Source organism: Dasypus novemcinctus, chromosome 3, assembly GCF_030445035.2.
Source record: "Dasypus novemcinctus isolate mDasNov1 chromosome 3, mDasNov1.1.hap2, whole genome shotgun sequence".
In the NCBI taxonomy this organism is placed as follows: Eukaryota; Metazoa; Chordata; class Mammalia; order Cingulata; family Dasypodidae; genus Dasypus; species Dasypus novemcinctus.
The window spans coordinates 154,562,626-154,585,396 of NC_080675.1; the positions used below are offsets into that span (position 1 = coordinate 154,562,626).

Genomic DNA, 22,771 nt, shown 5'->3' on the forward strand with positions numbered 1-22,771 from the left:
TGTAGGAGCTGCAAGTCTGTTGAGGCCCAGGGCCTGGCTATCACATGGTCAGTCCAGAGATTCAGGTCCCCTGGGTATACATTAAACCCCAGTACCAACTACAGTTCTGGTAAAAGTAACAGGAGAGGCTTGTGGACAAAGATCACATCTGAGTCCAGCTCCATCACATAGAAACACTAACTCCAAAGTAGGGTCAACTGACATGGCACTGAACTCCATCTTTAGCAGTGTATTTCTAAAAAATAACAGACATTGGTCAAATAGAATTTGTTTGGGAAAACAAATAAACTATTCAGAATTGGTGGTGAGGTAACAGGCTCTTCACCTTCATCAGATCCTTACCTCACCCTATACACAAATACTTTCCAGATGAGTTTATAATCTAAACATAAAAATACAAAACTGGGGAGAAGATGTAGCTCAGTGGTTGAGCACCTGCTTCCCATGTATGAGATCTTGGGTTCATTCCCTAGTAACTCAGAAAAAAAAAAAGGCATAAATTACTAGGAGAACATTTAGGAAGCTATTCTTGTGATTCTGAGGGAGCTAAGCAAGATAGGAGATCCAGAAGCCATGGAAGATAAGCTTTACAGATTACATAAAACCTTGAAACTACTCTATAGGAAAAGACAACAGAAACAATGTTAAGACTTCTTGCTTAGTAATAAAATCTTTGTTATTTATCTGGACTAAAGTCTTCAGGGAATTAAGTTTTTTCCCCAGTCTCCCATATCTCAGTATGGGTCACATCATTAGGTCTGGTCAATGTTGTGCTGCCTGGTTGTTTCTCGGAAACCTCCTTAAAAGATAGTTCCATCTGCTTTTTGCCTCCTTTTCATCCCATCCTCCAACCTCTAGTCTGGAATTTTGATATAGTTGTTGGAGCTCCAGCCTCCACTTTGGACCATGAGGATGATACCCAAAGCACAGGGATGCATAAGCAGCAAGGAGGCTGAATGATCAAAAAAATTTAAGGTGCTGCCTTGCCAATCTGGGCTATCTATATACTGACTTAAAAAAACAACAACAACACACATGAGAAAGAATTAATGTCTATTCTGTATAAGCCCCTTTTTTTCTCTCCAGGGGAAAAAAGTTATGGTGGAGGGCAGCTGAAACTTTTTCTAACTGATTAAAAAAAAATGGAAACATAAGCAGCAAAAAACCTAATATGTCTCATATACAATGAGAAGCCTATAAATTAATGAGAAAAAGAGGGAAAATCTAAATAAATAGATAAGGACAAAAAAATTGAACAAACAATTCAAAGAGGAAAAAACAAAAATGATCAATAAATATTATAATAGAACTAGTAATCAGGAAAATGCAAATAAAAATCATGTACATTCTCCACCAATATAATTGGCAGCATTTTATGAGATTGTGACTCCCCAGTGTTGATGAAGATGCAGGAGAAGAGAAGAAGTGTAACTCTGTGAAGCCAGTTGGAAAGCACCAATACTTAAGATGCACCTATATTTCACTTCTAGAAATGTTTCATGGAGAATACTTGAGCAGAACTGCAAAGATATATGCTTGATGTTAATTACAACCTGTTGATAATAGTAAACAATTGAAAGCAACTTAAATGTATACCAAAGTAGCCAAGTTAACTTAATAGGTCAAACCTACTAGGGAAAAAAAGCATTTAGTCCTTACAAATAATAGGCACTGGGTGGAAACATTCCCATAACATACTACTAAGTGATAAAAGCAAATTGCAGAACAATATTTACACTTTTAAAAGACCAATAAAATTGATAATCGTCCAGCAAGCCTGGTTTTTAAGAAATGGGGAAGGGAGAGGGAGAAAGCATCTATAAATAATATTTGGAATGAAGAACGGGTATAAAAACAGTCCCAGAGAAGATGAAAAATATAAATCGATAACTTTCTGTCAATAAATTTTAAAATGCAAACGAGCTGGACAATTTTCCTGGGCAAATATAAATTACTAAAATTGACTAGAGAATAAGTAGGGTTTGTTTTGTCCAAAAAATAGAATCCATGTGCACAAGTATATATTGATAATACATATCTGTAAGTTTGTGGTTTGCAAATGCAGGTTAACTCTGGGAGGCAGAAAGACCATGCTGGCCGGGAGCGAGGGGTGGCGGTTGGGTTAGGATTAGTTCTTAAATAACAATTTCTTGCATCCTATTCAACAAGCATGAATTACTTTTGTAACAAGGAAGCAAACTTTGTGGGCGAATGGCCCTGAGGGAAATCCTGAGAACAGGTAAGAGGTGATCGAAAGGATGGAGCTGGAATGAAATCTAACTGAATCAGCACTCATAATCAGATTTGCTCATGTCTTACGCTCACACTCGCCCCCTCTTCTCTCCCTGTCCTTCCTATACCGTCGACAGAAATCCTGAGATACGAGGACGTTTAATGATGGAAACCCGAGGAAGGCAGCCCCGCAAAAAGAGCAAAGTAGACACAAACTCGAGTCCCTGCCATAGTTTCGGACCCGCAGTATCAGACTTTGGGAGGGCTCCGTCCCTACCCCAGACCCCACAGGTCGCCGCACCAGATCTGCGCGAACCCTCTGGGGCTCTGGGACGCTGAGGCTGAGTTATTGAGCAAAGAGCAAGAGATGAGGGGGCGGAGTGGCGGTAACATTTTCCTGCGGCTGCAGGTAGTACTTCCCCACCCCCTCTGCCCCCTCCTACCTCTTTCCTCCCCGGCATACACACCCACATCGTCCTCTCCCGTCGCGGCTTCAGAGCCGCTTTCAGGCGCCAGCGGGCAGCTATGCCTCGCTAGCCAGCAGAATCAAAAGGGAGCTGGCGGGCTGCTGCGCAGGAGACTGCAAACCAGCAGCTAGGAACTAGGGACAGCTCTTATTTTCCTTTCATGCTTCTTTCTCTTTTTACAAATTGCCCTCTTCCTACCTCAACTTGAAGGACCAAGGAGTGATTCAAAGGAACTGACGCAGAGGTTTTATTTATGAACCTTGAAGAAGATGTGGGCAAGTCACTCAACAGGACCCGGTAGCCTCAGCTCCTGGCGCCGACTCCTCCTGGCAGTGCCTTCTGGTAGAATGCTAACCCGCAGCTGCCCATGCCCCAGACTCTTCTTTGGGCGTAATGACACCAGCTGTAGCTTGGACCTGGGTGCCCTGGCTCAGTGTGCGTCCGCACCAGGTAAGTGCACCCCAGACGTCTCCACTAGTCACCTGGGTGGGACCGCAGCTCCCATGAAGTAAGTCTACGTTGTTTAGTCACAAGATGGAATGGGGAATCGGTCGAAGAGAGCCCGCATTTATGACAAGAAATAGTGGGAGGCGGAATGAGAGACGAATTTTTAATTTTTTATGTTTGCATTGACGCGTAAGGATGAAATGCAGAGGGGACTGCATTTTTTGTAGGAAATGGTTTGGGAGTGGGGCTGGGGGATAGGTGTCTGAATTTTTGAAGGAACTGACCGGGGTGGAGGGGCGGGGGGGGGAGGTGAGCGAAGTCTGAATTTTTGCCGAAACATGTAAGGAAGGGACGGTTATTATCCTGAAAACGTGCAAGAAACTGTAAAGAATGTGAACCTGAGATTTCCGAGAAATTGTGAGAGAAACACTTACCGCTCTGGTTTCACCTGACTGCCACTCTCGCCCTTGTTGAAGATGCCTACAGTCTCTGGCAACAATGGACGCCCGCACTCAATCAAGCTCACCGGGAGTCCGCGGCGTTTAGCACCTCGGACAGATCTCGTCCCGGCTGCAAGCTGCGCGCGTTGAACGCCAGGCATTCTGGTTTCTCTGCCCCAGGCCGCTGCAGTTCTCTGCGGACGTGGCTCGGTAACACCCCCAGCTCGGCAGGAAAAGGTTCTCGAATCGCAAAAGCTAAAGGGGAGCTCAATTTCTGATCCGCTTTAAACTGCTTCCCGTGACTTCGAAAGGAAGAGGCGGGTATAAGGACGCTCCCAAGCTTCCACGCATACTACAACTGAAGCTTCCTGAGATTTGGAAGTTCTACCCACATTCCTTCGAAACCTAACATTTATCCAGAGTTTACCACGTGCCAAAGCCCTGTGCTTAAGCTCTCTACATAGGTTATTTTATTATTATAGTAAATCGCAAACTCGTGTAGTATTATCATCCCCGTTTTACGGATAAGAAAAGGGAAGCAAGAGAGTTTATACATACAGCAAATGGTATAGGTGCATTCTTAAACCCCATGCCAGGTTGCAGTGATGGGAATAAGTGCCCCAGGGGTATTCCCTCCATGAAATAGCTATGAACTGGGGATCAGAGGAACAGGGTTTGAATCCAAAGCTGAGTCACTTACAACCTTGTGTCCTAGGGCCAAATACTTAGTGTTTGTCAATTTCAGGCTTCTTATCAGTACAATTAGGATGATAATACTTCTTTTCTAGAAGTGTGTTGGGAAGAGGAGTAGTGGAAAGACTCAGCAAACTGAATTGTGGTTGGGGAGACTAGAAAGGAGGGAGGAGGTAATTGGAAAAGAAAGAGCATTGGCAATTGAACACTAGTGGCATGCTGCAAGGGGGCTGGACACACAGCAGGTCTCAATGGCAGGAATTCTGGATGAATTCAACATAATTATCCCTTAGGGTTTTTCAAGGCTTCATAGAAAATGTTCACACATTACCTCTCATTTGGTCCTTATAACAACCCTATAGGATTAGCAGAGTAGGGGTTATTTTACTCGTTTGGCAAAACAATGCTCAAAGAAGAATAACTTGCCCAAAGATAGTCAGGTGCCAAGTAACAGAGCTGTAATTAGAATCTAAGTCTCCTGCCTCTGTATCTTGTAAATCTTTCCACCATGGACTGGCAAACCTTTATGAACTTACTTGTGGAAAAATTACAGAACTTAATTATGTCTGGACAAGTACTGTAAATATTAGGTTGAACCATATGAAATTGATTATTTTTAATGATTTACACTATTTTTGACCAACAGAAACTGCAGTTTTATATGTTTTGACCTAATTAAATATTATTGATGTTCCTCAAAGAATTTAAAGCAACTTATGAAGATCCACAAAACCTCAGGTTTGCATATATTAGAAGTAATTGAGAAAATAGAGGAGAAATAGGATTAAGGACATAGCCAGAAATAAGGCAAATACAAAATATGTATAATATAAAGTCCTAGATACTTCTCTGGTTAACTAAGTACAATAAAGCATATATCCAGTTCCTTTCTTGGGGGTTGGAGGAATGTTGCAGATGTTTGCAGTAGTCTGAAATCCCTTCTCTTTTATGTAATTTTTCTATTAGATCAAATGTGGGGGTGGTCTTAGGAACCAAATGCACAGCCTGAATCCTCTGGAAGATCTGCTACTGTGCCAAACAAAGGAAGTTTAACTGGAAATCCAATGTTGATGTGACTCAAGAAATGAGGGATAAAGTGAAAGGTGTTGTATCTCCCTTGAAATAATTAAATGTTAGTTACATAATTTATAGTGGCTCACATGAGCATACCATGCATTGAAGTTTATAAAAAGAGCATCCACAGCCATTAGCTCATGGTGCCTAGAGCAGCAGAAGTGGATGGGATTTGAAAATTCTTGGGTTGTGCCAGGTCTTTTCAATTGGGATTGCTTGCTTTCACTCCAATAAGCTTAGAGACACTGAGAAGCATCCAATCTTTCCAGCATTAGTTTTTATTAACATTTATTCTCTGTGATGCACAATAGGAGGCACATACCTAAATTAAAGTAAATCAGATTTTGGTTGAACCCCACAGTTCTAGCTTTTATTTTTTTAATTTTTTAAAATTAAAAAAATTTTTTTTCATTTGTCCTTATTTATTTAACATTAGCAAAACAAGTACCAGGTAACTTTCTTTTTTAAAAAAATAATATGCTATGATTTTACTTGATCTGTTTTCTTTTGTCTTTTTTAAACAAATCAAATTTATTAATACATATTAATAAAGCACAAATGTATTCAAAGTGTACAATCAAATATATCTGTTATAAATCAAATAGTTGTATATCCATCACTTCAATCATTATTATTTTCATTACAATGATAATATTAACAAACAAAAACAAAGAAAAAATTCATCACCTAACAAACTGTTATTCTGTTTGTCCCTCTAGTTTATTTATATTTGTAGTTTGTAAAAAGTCTTATATATGCAATATTATCCCATTCGTATTTCACATGAGGTTTTTTTTAGTTATTTATTATTTATTTATTTATTTAATATTACATTGAAAAAATATGAGGTCCCCATATACCTCCCACTCCCTTCACCCCACTCTTACCATAACAACAATGTCCTCCATCATCTTGGTGAATACATCTCTCAGCACTGCTGCACCACATGGTCAGTGGTCCACATTACAATTTACACTCTCCCCCAATCCACCCAGTGGGCCATGGGAGGACATACAATGCCCAGTAACTGTCTCTGCAGTACCACCCAGGACAACTCCAAGTCCTGAAAGTGCCCCCACATTACATCTCTTCTTCCATCTCCCTACCCTTAGCAGCTATTGTGGCCACTTTCTCCACACCAGTGCTACATTTATTTCCATTACTAATCACAATAGTTCCAGAATAGAATATCAGTAAATCCACTCTAATCCATACGCTATTCCTCCATTCTGTGGATCCTGGGATGGTTATGTCCACTCCATCTCTATATCAAGAGGGTGCTTAGATTCCACTTGGATGATAGATGCAATTCTCTTGCTTGCAGTTGTAGACATTCTTGGCTCCCTGGTGTGGTGGGTGACCTTCCTCACCTCCCTGTTACCTGGCTGGGGTAAGCCCAATACACCAGAGGGTAGGAGTTGCAAGTCTGTTGAGGCTCAGAGCCTGGCTATCACATGGACAGTCCAGAGATTCAGGTCCCCTGAGCAGTTCTAGCTTTTAACCATCTCTCTAGCTTGATTCTTCCTCCTGCTCCCCCTTGATAGTAGTTCTGATCCTTTTCATTTCTCAGCGGCTCTTAAGTGGCCTCCAAATTCCCTGTCTCACTCTTCCAATCTCCCTCACTTTGACTAGAGTGATCATGGCACTTTCCTCCTTGTAACTCTTTGCTGACTCCCCATTTCTTCAACCTGCAGAACTAGAGTCTGAGAAACTTTAGGTCTGGTCTCTGTAGACATCGCCATGTTTGTAAATTGCACCAGCGTACCCCTACCCTGGTCATGCTTTAGTCACACAGTTCCTTAAATGCCTTTGCTACATTACCTCTTGCCTTTGAACATGCAGACACCCCTAAGTGCAGTGCCTTTCCCTTTTTATTCAATGAACTTTCACTCATTTTCAAGAGCCATTTCAATTGTCTTCTTTTTGTGAATCCTTTCCTAATCTGTATCCCTGTCCCCTGTGTCACTGACAACCCCCCCCCCCAACGTGTTTGTCTTCCATTATGGGACTTACACACATACTACACTATAATTATTTCATGTCAAGGTTAAAAACATGGACTTTGAAATTAAACAGCCTGGATTTGAATTCCAGCTCTGTGGTAATCTGGCTTGGTGATCTTCGGTAAGTGAATTTACGTCTTTGAGACTCAGTTTCATCTCTGATAAAATGAGGATAATAATAGTACCCACTTCATAGCATTGTTGTGAGAATTAAATAGATAATGCATATAAAATGATCAGCACACTGCTTAGCACATGGTAAGCATCCAATAAAGGTTTATTATTGTTACTGTTATTAAACTAACTAAATTGTAAACTCCCTAAATTGTAAATGACTTGGCAACTGTTCATGAATTTTAAGTATCTCTTTACCTTCAGTACTGAACAGAGAATAGGCACTAGATATATGCTTGATAATGGATGAATGAATGAAGAAACAAGGAATGCCACTGTTTTAATAAAGGTTTAGTTGACTATAAATAACAAAGTAATTCAAGCTATGATTAGCAAAATCAAGTTCATTTATTGGGAGGATTTTAGGGTGTTCATGGACCCTAAGGACAGCTGGATCTCTGTAGAGAGAGGTGACTCTCTCCCCACCTCTTATGTCAGCTTCTCAGTGTGTTTGCGTCATTATTTTTCCTCTGCACATTAGCTTTTTCTGTTTCTCTGTGCATGCAGCTACCCAACAAATGTGTGTTTTACACCAGAGTCCCCAACACTTCAGTTCCTGCAAATAGCTGAGGCTAACTGACATTTCTCCATCCCTGAGAGGTAGGAATGGAGGAAAAGAAAAGTGAGGCAAGGAAGGAGAAGGCTGCTGGAAAAGTCAAGCCAGTGTGAGTTTTTCCTGGGCATTTGGTACCAGGTGTGAGGCTTTGCCATCTGTAGCTGTGGCAGCAGCAGCAGTGACCTGACTCTAAGACACGGGGAGAGGTATGGCCCTTGTTAAGGCCACTCAGGTAAGAAAACAGGTCATGTGGCTAACACCGTCCCCCAACAGGGGGTAAATAGACAGGACTGTACAAATCTGGGATGGTGCATAAATTGAATCTGGCATAATTTGCAAGGCTATTGTCAACCTAACATAAATTGCAGTCTTTTTAACCCAATATTCTTGAAATGAAAAGTAGGAGATAAATGCAGCATACTAACAGTTAATGTTGGCACAGCACATTTTATCTGGGCTACAAGAATGAGGTAAGGATCTGAGTTCATCCTCAAAGATCTTACATTTTCATCATTTAAAGAATTTCAGTTTGTAAGCTTAAACAGTGAAAAATATGGTTATAGACAACCTGAAGAATAGCTCCCTGAGCACAAAGGATGTTTTATCCGTAAGTGGGGTATACATTCCAGACCACAGAAAAGAACTTGATTGCCTTGCCTCTCTCCTGTTCCTTCCTTAGGTGTGGGGGTAGAGTTGATTAGGGATAAGACTTGAACATAGGGGAAGAGATGAGTGCTAATTCCAAGTGAAAGGAGAGAAGCAGTCTTAGAGATACCATTTTCTTCTCTCCCTTCCTGTATCGCTCTCTACCTACCTCCCTTGACTCTGAGGTAGACAAGAGGTATATGATCACACACAACATAGAAATATAACCCAAATATCCACCCATCTTGCCTTCCTACCTTCCTTTCCTTCTCTTCTTTTTCCTTCCCTTCCTCCTTCCACCTTTTCACCATGGTTTTCTTTATCCTACCTGCCAGTTGTAAGATAGTGGACAATGGAGAAAAGAGAGTATTACTACCTTGAGGAGTCCAAAGTTCTAAGTAGGAGGCTGACACAGATTGATTAACAAGATCTATACTCCAGTAGAGAAAGTTGCAAAGTATTAAGGAACACAGTAGGGGCAGCATCCATTATTGCTTTTGGTGTGTGTGTGTGTGTGTGTGTGTGTGTGAGAGAGAGAGAGAGAGAGAGAGAGAGAAAGAGAGAGAGAGAGCACACAAAGATGGCTGTATAATATTCCAGTGTATGAATATGCTATAATTTCCTTATTTTCCTCTTGAAGGGTTGTTTCCAAGTTTTTTTCTTTTATGGTTAGTGCTGCAGGGAACATTCTTGCACATGTCTCTTTTGCTACACAGTAATCTCTGTCTGTGAACAAATCATCCCAAACATAGTGGCTTAAAATGACAATCATTTATTTGCTCATGCCTCTGTTCTTCAAATTGGGTCACACTCTGGGTGATTCTTCTGCTGGTTTCACCTGGGTTCATTCATACAGGTGCATTCATTTGGAGGTTGATTGGGGGGTGGGTGGCAGTGAGCTGGGAGCTGTCAGCTGGAGCTCCTTTCTTATAGGATAGCCAGCTTTCTTTATATCCAGCTGGCTTTTTTTTTTTATTAGAGATTTATTTTTTATTTTTTTCTCTCCCCTTCCCCACCCCGTTGTCTGCTCTCTGCGTCCATTTGCAGTGTGTTCTTCTGTGACTGCTTCTATCCTTATCAGCAGCACTGGGAATCTGTGTTTCCTTTTGTTGCGTCAGGTCTCCGTGTGTGCGGCGCCATTCTTGGGCAGGCTGCACTTTCTTTCGCACTGGGTGGCTCTCCTTATGGGGTGCACTCCTTGCACTTGGGGCTTCCCTACGCGGGGGGGTGGGGGAAGCACCCCTGTGTGGCACCACACTCCTTTCATGCATCAGCACTGCGCATGGGCCAGCTCCACATAGGTCAAGGAAGCCTGGGGTTTGAACCTCGGACCTCCCATATGGTAGGCGGTCACCCTACCCATTAGGCCAAGTCCGCTTCCCGATCCAGCTGGCTTTTGAAAGGGTAAACTTGGAAGTTGCAAAATCTAGTGAGGATTTGCCTCAAAAATTGCAGTTACTGTTGCTGCATTCTATGGGTCAAGCCCCATCACAAGGCAGACTCCTCCTACTATGGGAGGAAAGGCAATATTGCCATGTAGGGGACATAACTACTGGCAAAGCAGGACTTTGTGATCATGTTTGCAATCTACCACAGGCATAAAACTAGGCATGGAATTGCTGGTTGCAATGTAGTTTTTAGCTCAGTACCAATTTATACTCCTACCAGCATGGTATGAGAGTTCCTGTTGCTTCCCATCTTCACTTATCCTTGAAATTGTCACTCTTTCAAATTTTAGCCATTATGGTGAGGGTGTAGTGGCATCTCATTGTGCTTTAATTTGATTTCCCTTGAGTACTAACGAGGCTGAACACGTATTTATGTGCTTATTGGTTATTTGTGTATCCTCTTTTAGGGGAAGTGATTTGTAGGAGTTCTTTATATATTATGGATATGAGTCAGTTATAATTTTTCTCAACTCTTCCACTTTGATCATGAGTAATTTTCCTCTTGATTACAAAGATAGTAACATTTGAACTGAGACTTGAAGGATGAGAGCAGGGAGGCCTTATAGTAAGAAACATGAACAGAGTCAAAAGGAGGAAGAAGGAAAGGGGTGCATTTGAAAGACAGAGAGACACCAAGGTGGGTGGAGTGTGACAGTAACTGGAGGAATAGGGGATGATGTAGGAGAGGCAGGTTGGGCCAGGAGATGAAGGCCCCCTTTGATAGAATGGAGAGCAGCATGTTCTCATTGGATGTTCCCTTTCCTTTATTTAACCCTTGAACATATTTTTTTTCAAAGAGCTTAGAGACTGACAAGTTTATCATGCATACGTTAAAAAAAAATCATATGTAGGGATCACAGAGGTGTTAATGTGACAGAGAGAGAAAAGCCAACACACACATACATACGTAGAGGGAGAAGATCAGTTGGAGTTTGAGGGGGAAAGGAAGATAGCGATGGAGAGGTAGAAACAGACAATACATTGTCAGCAATGTATTTTCTAGCCACAGTATCCTCAGGGGGTCATTTTTTTTTTTTTTGGCAGAAAATCTAGTAGAGATACTCAGACACAATTGCAACAAGACCAGACTCAGACATATTATCAGAACAATACATTGGAAGAAGCTGAAAATGATCTTGAAAGATACACACTTGACTGTTAAACCATAGTTACCTCTGAATAGAGAGTGGATTTCAGGAGAGGAGGGGCAGGAAAAGGACATTGCTTCCTTTTTATATACTTAAGTGCAGTGTTTTTTAAAAAAATAACAATTATCTATTCATGTATTATTTGTGAGATAAAAAAATATAAGAAAAATATATGCTGTCCCACAAGTTCAACCAAAAACAGATTTTGACTTCCAATTATTAGAGGAATACAAATTGTTAAATAACTGCTCAGGGTAATGGAGTAAGATAAGGAACGCTATGAAATGGATGAGGGGGAATGCTTAGGAATTGTGGTAAATAGACCATGCAGGCCATGTGCTCTGTGGGAGGCTGGAGACACAAACCTTCCATGTGGAGGCTGTGCCACCAAAGACATGGACCCCTGAGGTACCAATGAACTGGCTGCATCTGTGCTGGGACATCCATCTCTCCTTATCTGTGAAAAGGATTCTCACACTGTTTGCCTTGAAGAATTGAGTTCAGGAACAAGGTAATCAGCATGGGGGAGAATCAAAAGAGAAAATTCAAAGTTGACAAATCTCAACTGAGTAAGCTTTGATTTGAACGTTCTTTTTAATATTTGTGAACAAAAATGCAGTCCCATTCTGCTTTCTTTTTCTCAAGTCTGTTCAATCAGAGGGAAGGGTGGTATTACATGCATTACATTATTAGAGCTATTCTAAAATCTGAACAAGGAGGATGAGAATTCTGACATCTGCTGGTAAAGTGGGGACTGCAATCTGGAAAGGGATAGCTAGATTGATTTTGCTTTGCAAAAAACTTTACTGCTTTTTCTCCTATTATAATATTAACACATATTTATTTCAAGAAATACGGCAAAAAGAAGAAAATGGAAATTATTTCATAATCCCATTAACCAAAATATGGATTATTATTTTGGTATATTTTTGCCAGTCTTTTTAATATAAACCAATAACAGTAATGTATTAAAAATTATTTATTAAGTAACATACAATGCATCCGTCATTGCTATATGCTAGGTATACAGCAGTGAGCAAGATAGAGGCATAAATTTCCCTTAAGGAACTTAGGGTTTAGTGGTGCAAACAGACATAAAACAAAGAGCTTCTTAAATTACATTTGTGATAAGTATTCTGTAGTCAACACAGTAATAGCTAGAGATTCTTTTATTGCTTACCATATACTAAGCATTATATTAATTGCTTTACATGCATTATATGTTAACTGTTTTATATACACTATCTCTTTAATCTTCATATGACTCTATGAGGTAGATACTCATTGGACTCCTCACTTCACAGATAAAGAAACTAACTCAGAATTGTCACTTGTTCAATGTCATATAACTTGGGATCAGGCTGGGAGGTGACTGGATCCAGACCCTGTAATAAGCATGTGGCATGGATAAGCTATAGAATACATGACACTTTTTCTTTGTTCTTCCTTTGCTAGGTCTGATGCCACTGTAGCTCAGAGACTCTAAGCTCTAGCCAGAATGATGGATGATGACACAGAATTGAGGACTGATAGAAACTCACTTTTAAAGGCCGTGTGGCTAGGGAGGCTCAGACTGACCAGACTCCTCCTGGAAGGAGGGGCGTACATCAATGAAAGCAATGACAAAGGCGAAACGGCTCTCATGGTGGCATGCATTACCAAACATGTGGATCAGCAAAGCATCAGCAAATCCAAGATGGTGAAGTACCTGCTGGACAACAGGGCAGACCCCAATATTCAGGATAAGTCTGGCAAAACTGCTCTCATCCATGCTTGCATTAGAAGAGCTGGGGGAGAAGTGGTCTCCTTATTACTGAAGAGTGGTGCAGACCCCAGCCTTGAGGATCGCACTGGTGCTTCAGCTCTGGTTTATGCAATAAACGCAGATGACAAGGATGCATTGAAATATCTCCTTGATGCCTGCAAAGCCAAAGGGAAGGAGGTGATTATTATAACCACTGATAAATCATCTTCAGGCAGCAAAACTACCAAACAGTATCTTAATGTCCCCCCTTCTCCCAAAGTGGAAGACAGACAGTCTCCATTGTGTGTGTCTCCCTCTGACATCGAACTGAAAGCTCAAGGTCTGGACTCTCCACCCAGTGAGAAGAAAGATGATTTTTTCAGCCTCCAAACAGGGCATCCAAGCGGCTGTAACCCTTCCAAGGCTCTAAATGAGCCTGGGTCACCCACCAGGAAAGTCAGTAACCTCAAAAGGGCCCATTTGCCCCAACTGAAGAGGCTCCAGTCTGAACCCTGGGGCTTGATTGCGCCCTCTGTGCTGGCAGCTTCGACGCGGCAGGAGGAGACCCATGGTGCCAACACAGACAATGATGTCATCAAGAGCATTACTGACATGTCCTTCCCCAAAAGGGGGCCCCTTTCCAGAACCAACAGTATCGATGGCAAAGACCTCACCTTCTTCCCCACAGTCACAGAGCAAGTTCTAAAGATTTCAGCCTCCTCGGCACTAGCATCCTGGAAAGCAGCCTATGAGAAAGGTCAGGCTACTCACCCACATCTAGCCAGAAGAGGCACTATCCCTGTTGACCAAGAGAAGGGTGGGATGAGTCCATCAGGACCCTCTACTCTCAAAGATGCAGCACCCCTCAAATTGCTGGAAAATGATTTTTATGGTTTAGATTTACAGGCAGGGTCTGACCCACCCAACTCCTCCCTTGAATCCGGAAAAGGACACTCAGATAGAAAGAAACTCAACAGCTCCCACTTGTCTCTTTTCCATGGCTCTCGGGAGTCCCTGGATGCTATGCCCAGCACATCCCCCAGTTCAGTGTGCTGCAGACCATTACATCTTCTAGAAAGACGAGGTTCTGGAACATTGCTACTAGACCGCATTTCCCATACTAGGCCTGGCTTCCTTCCACCTTTAAATGTGAATCTGAACACACCTCTCCCGGATATTAGATCTAGCAACAAACCTTCCCTACTGGCTAGTGGCTTAAAATCCATGGTTCCTGTTGCTCCAAGTTCACCAAAAAGAGTTGACTTGAGAAGTAAAAAGAAACTCCTCAGAAGGCATTCTATGCAAGTGGAACAGATGAAGCAGCTGTCTGACTTTGAAGAAATTATGACCTAGAAGTTTTGCTTTAGAAAGCTTTTTTTTTTTTTTTAAATTCATGTAGTTTATGAAAGGGATCATAACTTAGGTCATCTCAGCCAGGCAGATTCTCTACATCCTCATCATTCTTAATTTTGGTGTGTGGTTGCTTCAGAGAATAGAGAAAGAGCATGCTGATTCACTTCTGAAATAATCCCTAGGATAATTCTTGAAATGAGCTCAGGATAATTGGCTTTTAGAGATGAAATTAAAAAATAATTCTCCAAAGGAAGAAAATCATTGGAGTTTGAAAATAATACAGCAAATACAATAATCTAAGCTGTTGATACCAGTTATTTTCTGCAAAACAGAAAACAAGAATTTAAACCACAATATGGTGGCCTAAGTATGTAATTTGTAATAAATATATGAAGTGCCTACGAAGAAAATAAGGCTTTAACATTTATTAGCACATGCGAAAGCTCAAAACAAATCCCTAAAAGCCACTAAATCTGGCTATTTGTATCCTATTTGAAGGAGTAGAAGCAGAATTCCCCAATCAAAATGGACACTGTCTCTTACTGTCATGGGTTGCTGTCAAGCATGTATGGTAGAGATCTTTCAGATCCCCAGTAAAAAAATTTGTTCACATACTAATTTGGATATGCTCTGGGTCCCCAAATATCATCTATATCTATATCCCCCCTCTCCCCGACACTGATGTGTCACAGTAGCTGATGTTTCAGAGATGAACCTTTCCCCAAAAATGAAACTTGTCCCAGCCCCTACCTGACAGAGACTTTGTATATGAATCTCATGAAAAACATGAGGTCTGTTAACTAACTTGGATTTGAAAGTGATATAAGTTTTAAAACAGATCTATAACAGGGGTTTCCCAATTATTTCTAAGAAAACCTGATGAGATTTACCTAAAACCGGAATGAAAAAGGATGATGTGATATGCACAGATCAAAATGTAAAATGGATAGTTCTCAGGCCAGAAGCAGTGGGGACTATTTAATTCTGTAGCCTGAAAAATTTAGAGGATGCAAACAATTATTTCCCACTCACTTACTAGACAATTCAAGAAAAAGGTGGTTTCCCCTTTGCCTGAATAATCCAGGAGACAGAATTAATCTGTAAAATAGCCTTTTAAGTCACTTTGAACAAACCCAGGAAGCAGACATGTAGCACATTTGGTGTTATGTAGCCATATTTCAGATGAAGACATTCCTGGTTATTTTCCCATTTATTTTTCCTCTCAAGATGCTTTCTAGTTTAAAAAAATCATTAGCCCCTGGAATAGACATCATGGAGAAAATAAGAGTAAACACTGAGTCAACAGGCTGGGATTTCTTCTCAGATTCATCATTTATTAGCTCTGTGATCTTGAGTATGTTGCTTAACTTCTCTGAGCCTCCATTTCCTCTTTTATTTTCTTTAAGTGCATATTTATATATGTATAGATAGATACATATGCAGTGTAAATATTCATATATTCCTTAGCTCTGTCCCCTGAGAACTGTAAGCAGTGACAATCCAATAGCAATGAAGTCTCTAGCATCCAGATCTTGATTTCTTTCTTCTTCTTCTCCTTCTTCTCCTGCTTCTCCTTCCTCTCCTTCCTCTCTTTCTTCTCCTTCCTCTTCTTCTTCTTCATCATATTATTATTGATTTGCTTTTTTAAAATTTTTATAATAATAAAGTTAATTTTTAGAGAAATTTTAGATTCCAGAAAAGTTACATAAAAAATATAGTTCATCTATCTGTCCTATGGAATCTAAGCCCCCCCCTCAATCAGAAACAGAGTGGGCACCAACATCCCCAAATCCCCAGGATTAAGAAATGAACAAACATAAGGAGGGAATGCAACTATGGACTAAAGTAGACCCACTACCATTCTAGCAATAGATGAAACTACAACACCAATATTTCCTCTTTTTAAAAATAGGATCAGTAATGCTTCACCTTGCAATAATTAAATGAAATAATGCCTGCAAATGCCTGCTATTGTATCTGGCACAGGTAGAAGGATTGGATAAAGGATAGTTAATTTTCATTTTTTTCTTGAGTTTTTTGGTTAAATTTTCTGGATCTTCAAAATCTCAAATAGTACATATCATTGTAGACAAAATAAAGTCAAGCTGAAAAGTTCAAGCATCTCTTTGAGATTCTCAGTCATTCTATGACTATTGAACACTAAACTCATTTGTAAAGTTATTAAAATTAATTCTGACAACTGAAATTAGCTAGAAATTCATCTGAATAACCCAAATCAAAGTGTTAGTAATGGTTATAAAGAAAGTGTTACTTTTATATAATCATTTTAGGACAGGATTTCTAAACTTTGGCTCTACTGACATTTGGGGATAATTCTTTGTTGTGGGACTGTCCTGTGCATTTTGAGAGATTTAGCGGCATCCCTGGCCTCTACCCACTAGAGGTCGGTAACATTTCCCCCAAGTTGGGGCAACCAAAAATATCTCCAGGGATTGTCAAATTTCCCCAGGGAAGCAAAATCGCCATGGATGATCACCACTACTCTAGGAGAATACTGTACGCATGGTAGAAATATGTGGAGAACAAAGAAGCCACATGGAGGTGTGGATGCCTGCTGGCTGCTGAGTTATGCTCTCCCATTAGCTTAAAGACAGTATAAATTGTGCTTTAGTAGAATGATGGAGCAGTATATATTAGAGTTCTTGGCAAACACACACAAACATGATCGCCAATGCCTGCACTTTGCAAAGGGAAGAAAATGAGAAGAGAAGCTCCAAAGCTAAAAAGATGTCTATGGTTCATGAACTTGGCTAAAAGTGGACAACCCATATGCTTTTCAGAACCACTTAGTCATTACCAGTTTTTACCAATAAGACACGACTGCAGGCACAAAAACAACTCTTCAAAGTACTTAAGAGGGAATGATTTGGACAAACATTGCTCTCAGCACCTCATTACACACATACATATCACATTTTTCTCTCTCTTTTTACATTCTAATTACTTTTACAACTGTTTTTAGTGCTAAACACCAATCTCTGCTAGTAGTAGGATCATTTTTCTAAACCTTTAGCTAAGTTTGAAAGCCTAATTTATACTAAGTAGTCATATGCATAGCAATTAACTTAGGTTAATACATGATGAGTTGCTCATTCTGGATAGCCAGTCCATTACACAAACACATGATATCAGGTACTCACATGCCATCATTGCCTGCATCAGTCCGTTGTGAACTTTCCATTAGCCTTTCTCTAGACAGTAATCTCATCACTACTTGACAATACACTAGCTGAATTAGACTGTTCAAAGCCAGTACAACAATAAAAATACTCTATTATTGTTAAAGTATAAATAGGCAATGTTGTTCATGTTAATAAACCTTACAAGAATTTTTTAAAAGTATATTTTAGATGTAGATATGCTTTCTAGACCAGAGCTTAGCTTTTCTTTTTGGAACCCTGGAGTTACTTTAGAAGTTAACTGTAAACTCTAGTTTCAATAACCTGTCCACTTAAGGCTCTCTGAAATGTTTAGAAGCTATATTACAAGTTTAAGTAATATAATTGCTATATTAAATTAGTTTAAAGTTCACAACGTTGGTTTAATGTCCAGGCATTCCAACGCCTTTTATATTTTTATTTTTCAGCCAACTCTCAACTCTTTTAGAATGTCATTAAGAAAATGGTACCCTGCAAAATGCAGGTTGTGTCCAACCTTCCTCTTTTCTGTGCTGGTAGTTCAGAGGTACTATATGCTGCTCATTCTCTACAGTGTTATATCATAAGGTCAAGTTGGTGATGCACTCAAAGATTTTTCAAAGCCCATGTAACTATTTAAATGTTTCTAATGCATCAATAAATGATATAATGCAATCCTTTAATACTATTTTCCATTTTTCTTAGAAAAAGCTAAATTTTAAATATTATCTTTTCTTTAAGATGGGATTAGCATGACTGCCCAGTCACATCGACTTTATCAAATACCCAGTATTTTATGTACATAAAATTTTAAAAATTCATTTTAATTACACAAGTATTATAGGCTCTTTCATGGTTAGAAAAACAACAACCAGAAACTGACAGTGAATGAGAAGGTGCATTGCAGTGAGAGGGGAATGGGGGGGGGTGTTGAATTTCTTTACTCTGCTCTTCCTTCTCAAGTTCTCTCAGGGCTGCATCTGCTATCTGCCAGTTAACGACAAGAACTTAGTGTTACTGGATGCCCCTCCATTGTTGTTCCTCTTTCTAATTTTTAAAAAAAAATTTATTGAAATATATCACTCAAACATAAACATACATAAACAATAAATGTATAATAGTTGTGAACATACAAAACAAACATATATAACATCTCACCCTACCACCAATATGTGCATTGTTTTTAAACCTTTTTAACTAATGATTAAAGAGCATTGTCAAAATATTACTATTAAACAAAGCATTTTCCCCCTAACCAATCTGATTATTATTATCATTTACATACGAACATATGTAAACAATTAAGTGTATAGTAAAAGTTGTGAACTTACAAAGTAAGCATGAGTAACATCATCCAGGTGTCCCATACATCAACCCTCCACCAATACCTTGCATTGTCATGAGACGTTTGTTACAAACTATGAAAGAACTGTGTCAAAATCTTACTACTAATCATAGTTCTTTTCTTACATTTGGTGTGTTTTCTCCCCAACCCACCCTATTATTATTATTTTTAATATATATTTTTTATGGCAGAAATTGTAAACTTATAAAGCAATCATGCACATGAGCAGAATTCCCAAACTACACCCCTCCATCAACACACAACAAAGTGGTGTGTCATTTGATACAGACAAAATAATATCATCTGATTATTGCCATGTCCATAGTGTACATTTGGTTCACATTTTCCATACTGCTTCAGTAACAACACAGTATATTTTTGCATAGATGCAAGAATATTATATTATTACTACTAACCACAGTCCAAAGGGCACTCCAGCTGTATTTTTCCCATGCTTCTCTACATTCCCAACACCCTGCAGTAGTGGTATATTTTTGTTCTAGCGAACAAAGGACACTCTTGCATCTATACCATCAACAACAATTCTCATCCACCTCTTGGTTTACTGTGCTATCCAGTTCCTAGAATATTCTCAAGCATTCTGTCAATTGGCATTTACATAACTAGACTACCATTTTCAGTCACATGCCCATTTATAAACTAGCTGTTACTCACTGTGTGTTACCATCCACTCTACATTTCCAAACTTTTACAGTAAAGCTAATTAAAACTTCTACATACATTAAACATTAGTAGTCCACTCAGTCCTTCTCTTATCTTCTTTAAGAATCCACCACCATGACAATGAAGACTAGACTCTGTAGTTTTGGCATCTCAGTGCAAGCCCATCTGGCTGGTTTGTCCTTTGGCAAATGTAGCACCAGTGGGGTAGCCTAGCCTTAAATGACCAATTGGGCATGGGCAAAAAGCAGTTGCCAAAGTGACCAATGGGGAGTAAAAGTCAATGTCCTTCCAATTATCATGCACAGCACAAAGAAAAAGAAGGATTTTCCATGGTATTGAATTTCTAGCCAACTTTGGAAGAGGGGCTATTGAGTTTGATTTACTGTGATTTGGAAACATGTTAAACATTGTGTTTTCTTTATGAAGGTCATCATAGAATCATCTAAATCTCTTTAATAACATGCCTGGCAAATAAAATGAGCTCAAATTGGGGAAAAAAAAAAGAATCCACCACCAGGTCTTGAAGATACTTTCCAATAATTTCTTCTAGAAGCTTTATGGTTCTTGCTTTTATTTTTAGTTTAGTTTTTTTTTTTATCCATTTTGAGTTAATTTTTGGATAAGGTGTGAGATAGCAGTCCTCTTTCCTTCTTTCAGCTATGGATGTCCAATTCTTTCAGCACCATTTGTTGAATGGATTGGTCTGCCCGAGCCACAGCTCGGGAGTTTGATAGGCTTCAAAAATCACTTGACCATACCTGTGAGGGTCTGTTTCTGAACCATAAATTTGGTTCCATTGGTCTATTGTGTCTGTCTTTAGGATAGTAACATGCTGTTTTTACCACTATAGGTAGGTATTATGATTTAAAGTCTGGAGATGAGTGTTCACTTTTCCTTCTTATGATGTTTCTGGCTATTCAGGACTCCTTACCCTTCCAAATAAATTTAATGATCGTGTTTTCAAATTTTTCTTTAACGCTGGTGGAATTTTTATTGGTGTTGCATTAAATCTATATATCAACTTGAGTAGAATTGACATCTTGATGATATTCGGTCTTCCAATCCATGAACATGGAATGTTATTCCAGTTATCTAGGGCTTTTTTGATTTGTTTTAACATTGAGATGCAGTTTTCTGAATACAAGTGCTTTACATCATAGGTTAAGTTTATTCCTGTTTGAGTTTTAACTGCTATATTTTATTTTCACCACTTTTTTGATACTTTTAGTTACTTTTATTGGTATAATCTTCATTTCTAGACTCTCTTTCAGGCCCCTGTCTCCTGTCTTTTCTTTTCAGGCTCTAGCACACCCTTTAGTATTTCCTGAAAATCTGGCCTCTTGCTTAGAAATTCTCTCAGTTCTTATTTATCTGTGAATATTCTAATTTTGCCCTCATTTTTGAAAGATAGTCTTGCTGGATATAAGATTCTTGGCTGGAAGATTTTCTCTTGTACTGTCTTAAATATATCAGACTACTGTCTTCTTACCTCCACGTTTCTGGTGAGAAATCAGCACTTAATCTTATTGATATCCCTTGAATGTTATGCATTGCCTTTCTCTTGCTGCTCTCAGAATTCTCTCTTTGTCTTTAGCCTTTGACATTCTGATGAATATGCATCTTGGAGTTGGTCTATTTGGATTTTTTTGAATGGGAGTTCATTGTGCTTCGTGGACAGGGATATCTATATCCTTCAATAGGGTTGGGAAATTCTCTATCATTCTTTCCTCAAATATTCCTTGTGCCCCTTTTCCTTTCTCTTCTCCTTCTGGGACACCCATGATACATATGTTTGTATGCCTTTTGCAGTCATTTAGTTCCCTGAGACCTTGTTCAATTTTTTCCATTCTTTCCTTCATCTCTTCTTTTGTATGTTCACTTTCAGAGGCCATTTCTTCAAGCTCATCAATCCTTTCTTCTGCCTCCTCAAATCTGCTGTTATAGAATTCCAATGTTTTTAAAATTTCATTGATTGCACCTTTCAATCCCATAAGATCTGCTATTTTTCTATGTACGCTTTCAAATTCTTCTTTGTGCTCATCCAATATCTTCTTAATGTCCTTAATCTCTTTAGCCGTCTCATTGAATTTGTTAAGGAGATTTGTTTGAACATCTATAATTAGTTGTCTCAATTCCTTTATGTCATCTGGAGGCTTATCTTGTTTCTTTAACTGGGCCATAACTTCCTGTTTCTTGGTGTGGATTATAATCTTTTGTTGGTGTCTTCACATCTGGCTTACTAGAGTATTTTTTCTGGGTGCAGTTTTTCTCTCTAGTTTAGGGGTTCCTATCATTTCTCCCTTGCTGGTTATGCAGTAGGAGCCAAGCATGTAGTTGGTACTATAAGCTGTGGTGGCTCAAGCTGCCCTCATTGCACCAGGGACCAATGAAGCTTCTTCCAACTTTCTCCTTTGCCAGGGGTAGAGACAGAGTCACAGCTATGTGGCATAATCCAAGTGCAGGCCTAGACCGTAGTTTCCCAGAGAGACTGATGGGCTTCACATCCCTTTCTCCCCTACCTCGGACATTGATGGAGCTGCAGGTGTGGGCAGCAATCTATGCAGTGCGGGTCCTAAGATGACAGCAGTTGCCCTGGTAGACTTCTGATTTTCAGTCTATGCCAGCCAAAGTTCCCTGCAGGGCTCCTTAGCCTCCTCCCTGCCAGAGGCAGGGCTGAAGCCCAGGCAGGCTGCAGGCTGATCTGTGTGAAAGAAACTGTCAGCCCGGCTTTCCCTCAAGCTGGAGGCAGAGTCAGAATGGTAGCTACTGGTCTCTTTCTGACTTGGGCTGGTACTCACCCCAGCTGTTCCCAGGGTTATCTCTTAGCCTGCCAAGTCTCTCAATCAGTAACTGAAAACGGCAGCCAACCGTCTCCTCCTCCCCTGTTTCTGGGAAACGGAGCTTCCAATTCCTGTCACAGAATAGCTCCTGGGGCAGCTTGTGCCGCCAGAGTAGGACAATCACCGGCCTCCATGGCTTGGCCAGTAATTTCCCAGAGAGGCTGGCGCAGGTCCCCGCAGCTTCCTCCCTGCTAGAGGTGGCACTGGGGCCTAGGCTAGAGCTCAATCCAACCTGAATGGAAAGAAGCCAGTCCCTACCAGCACTGGGATTTTCAGTCTGTCACCCTTCCCCTTGTGCCAGGGGCAGAGTTAAGATGGCA

General features: G+C 40.0%; 1 protein-coding gene across 3 annotated transcripts; it reads left to right on the top strand.

Annotated features, from left to right (window-relative positions):
* The first annotated feature begins 2,512 nt into the window (after positions 1 to 2,512).
* ANKRD34C (ankyrin repeat domain 34C) lies at positions 2,513 to 18,265 on the top strand. Of its 3 annotated transcripts, none has more exons than XM_058294612.1 (3): positions 2,513 to 3,149; positions 5,246 to 5,382; positions 12,783 to 18,265. In XM_058294612.1, the coding sequence occupies exon 3, from the start codon at positions 12,826 to 12,828 to the stop codon at positions 14,422 to 14,424; it is 1,599 nt and encodes a 532-aa protein (XP_058150595.1). In that variant the 5' UTR covers positions 2,513 to 3,149; positions 5,246 to 5,382; positions 12,783 to 12,825; the 3' UTR covers positions 14,425 to 18,265. The 3 variants fall into 3 exon arrangements, with proteins under 3 accessions (XP_058150595.1, XP_058150593.1, XP_058150594.1); XM_058294611.1 differs by having other exon boundaries at positions 2,720 to 4,050; XM_058294610.1 differs by lacking the exon at positions 5,246 to 5,382 and having other exon boundaries at positions 2,562 to 3,149.
* Positions 18,266 to 22,771: the final 4,506 nt, after the last annotated feature.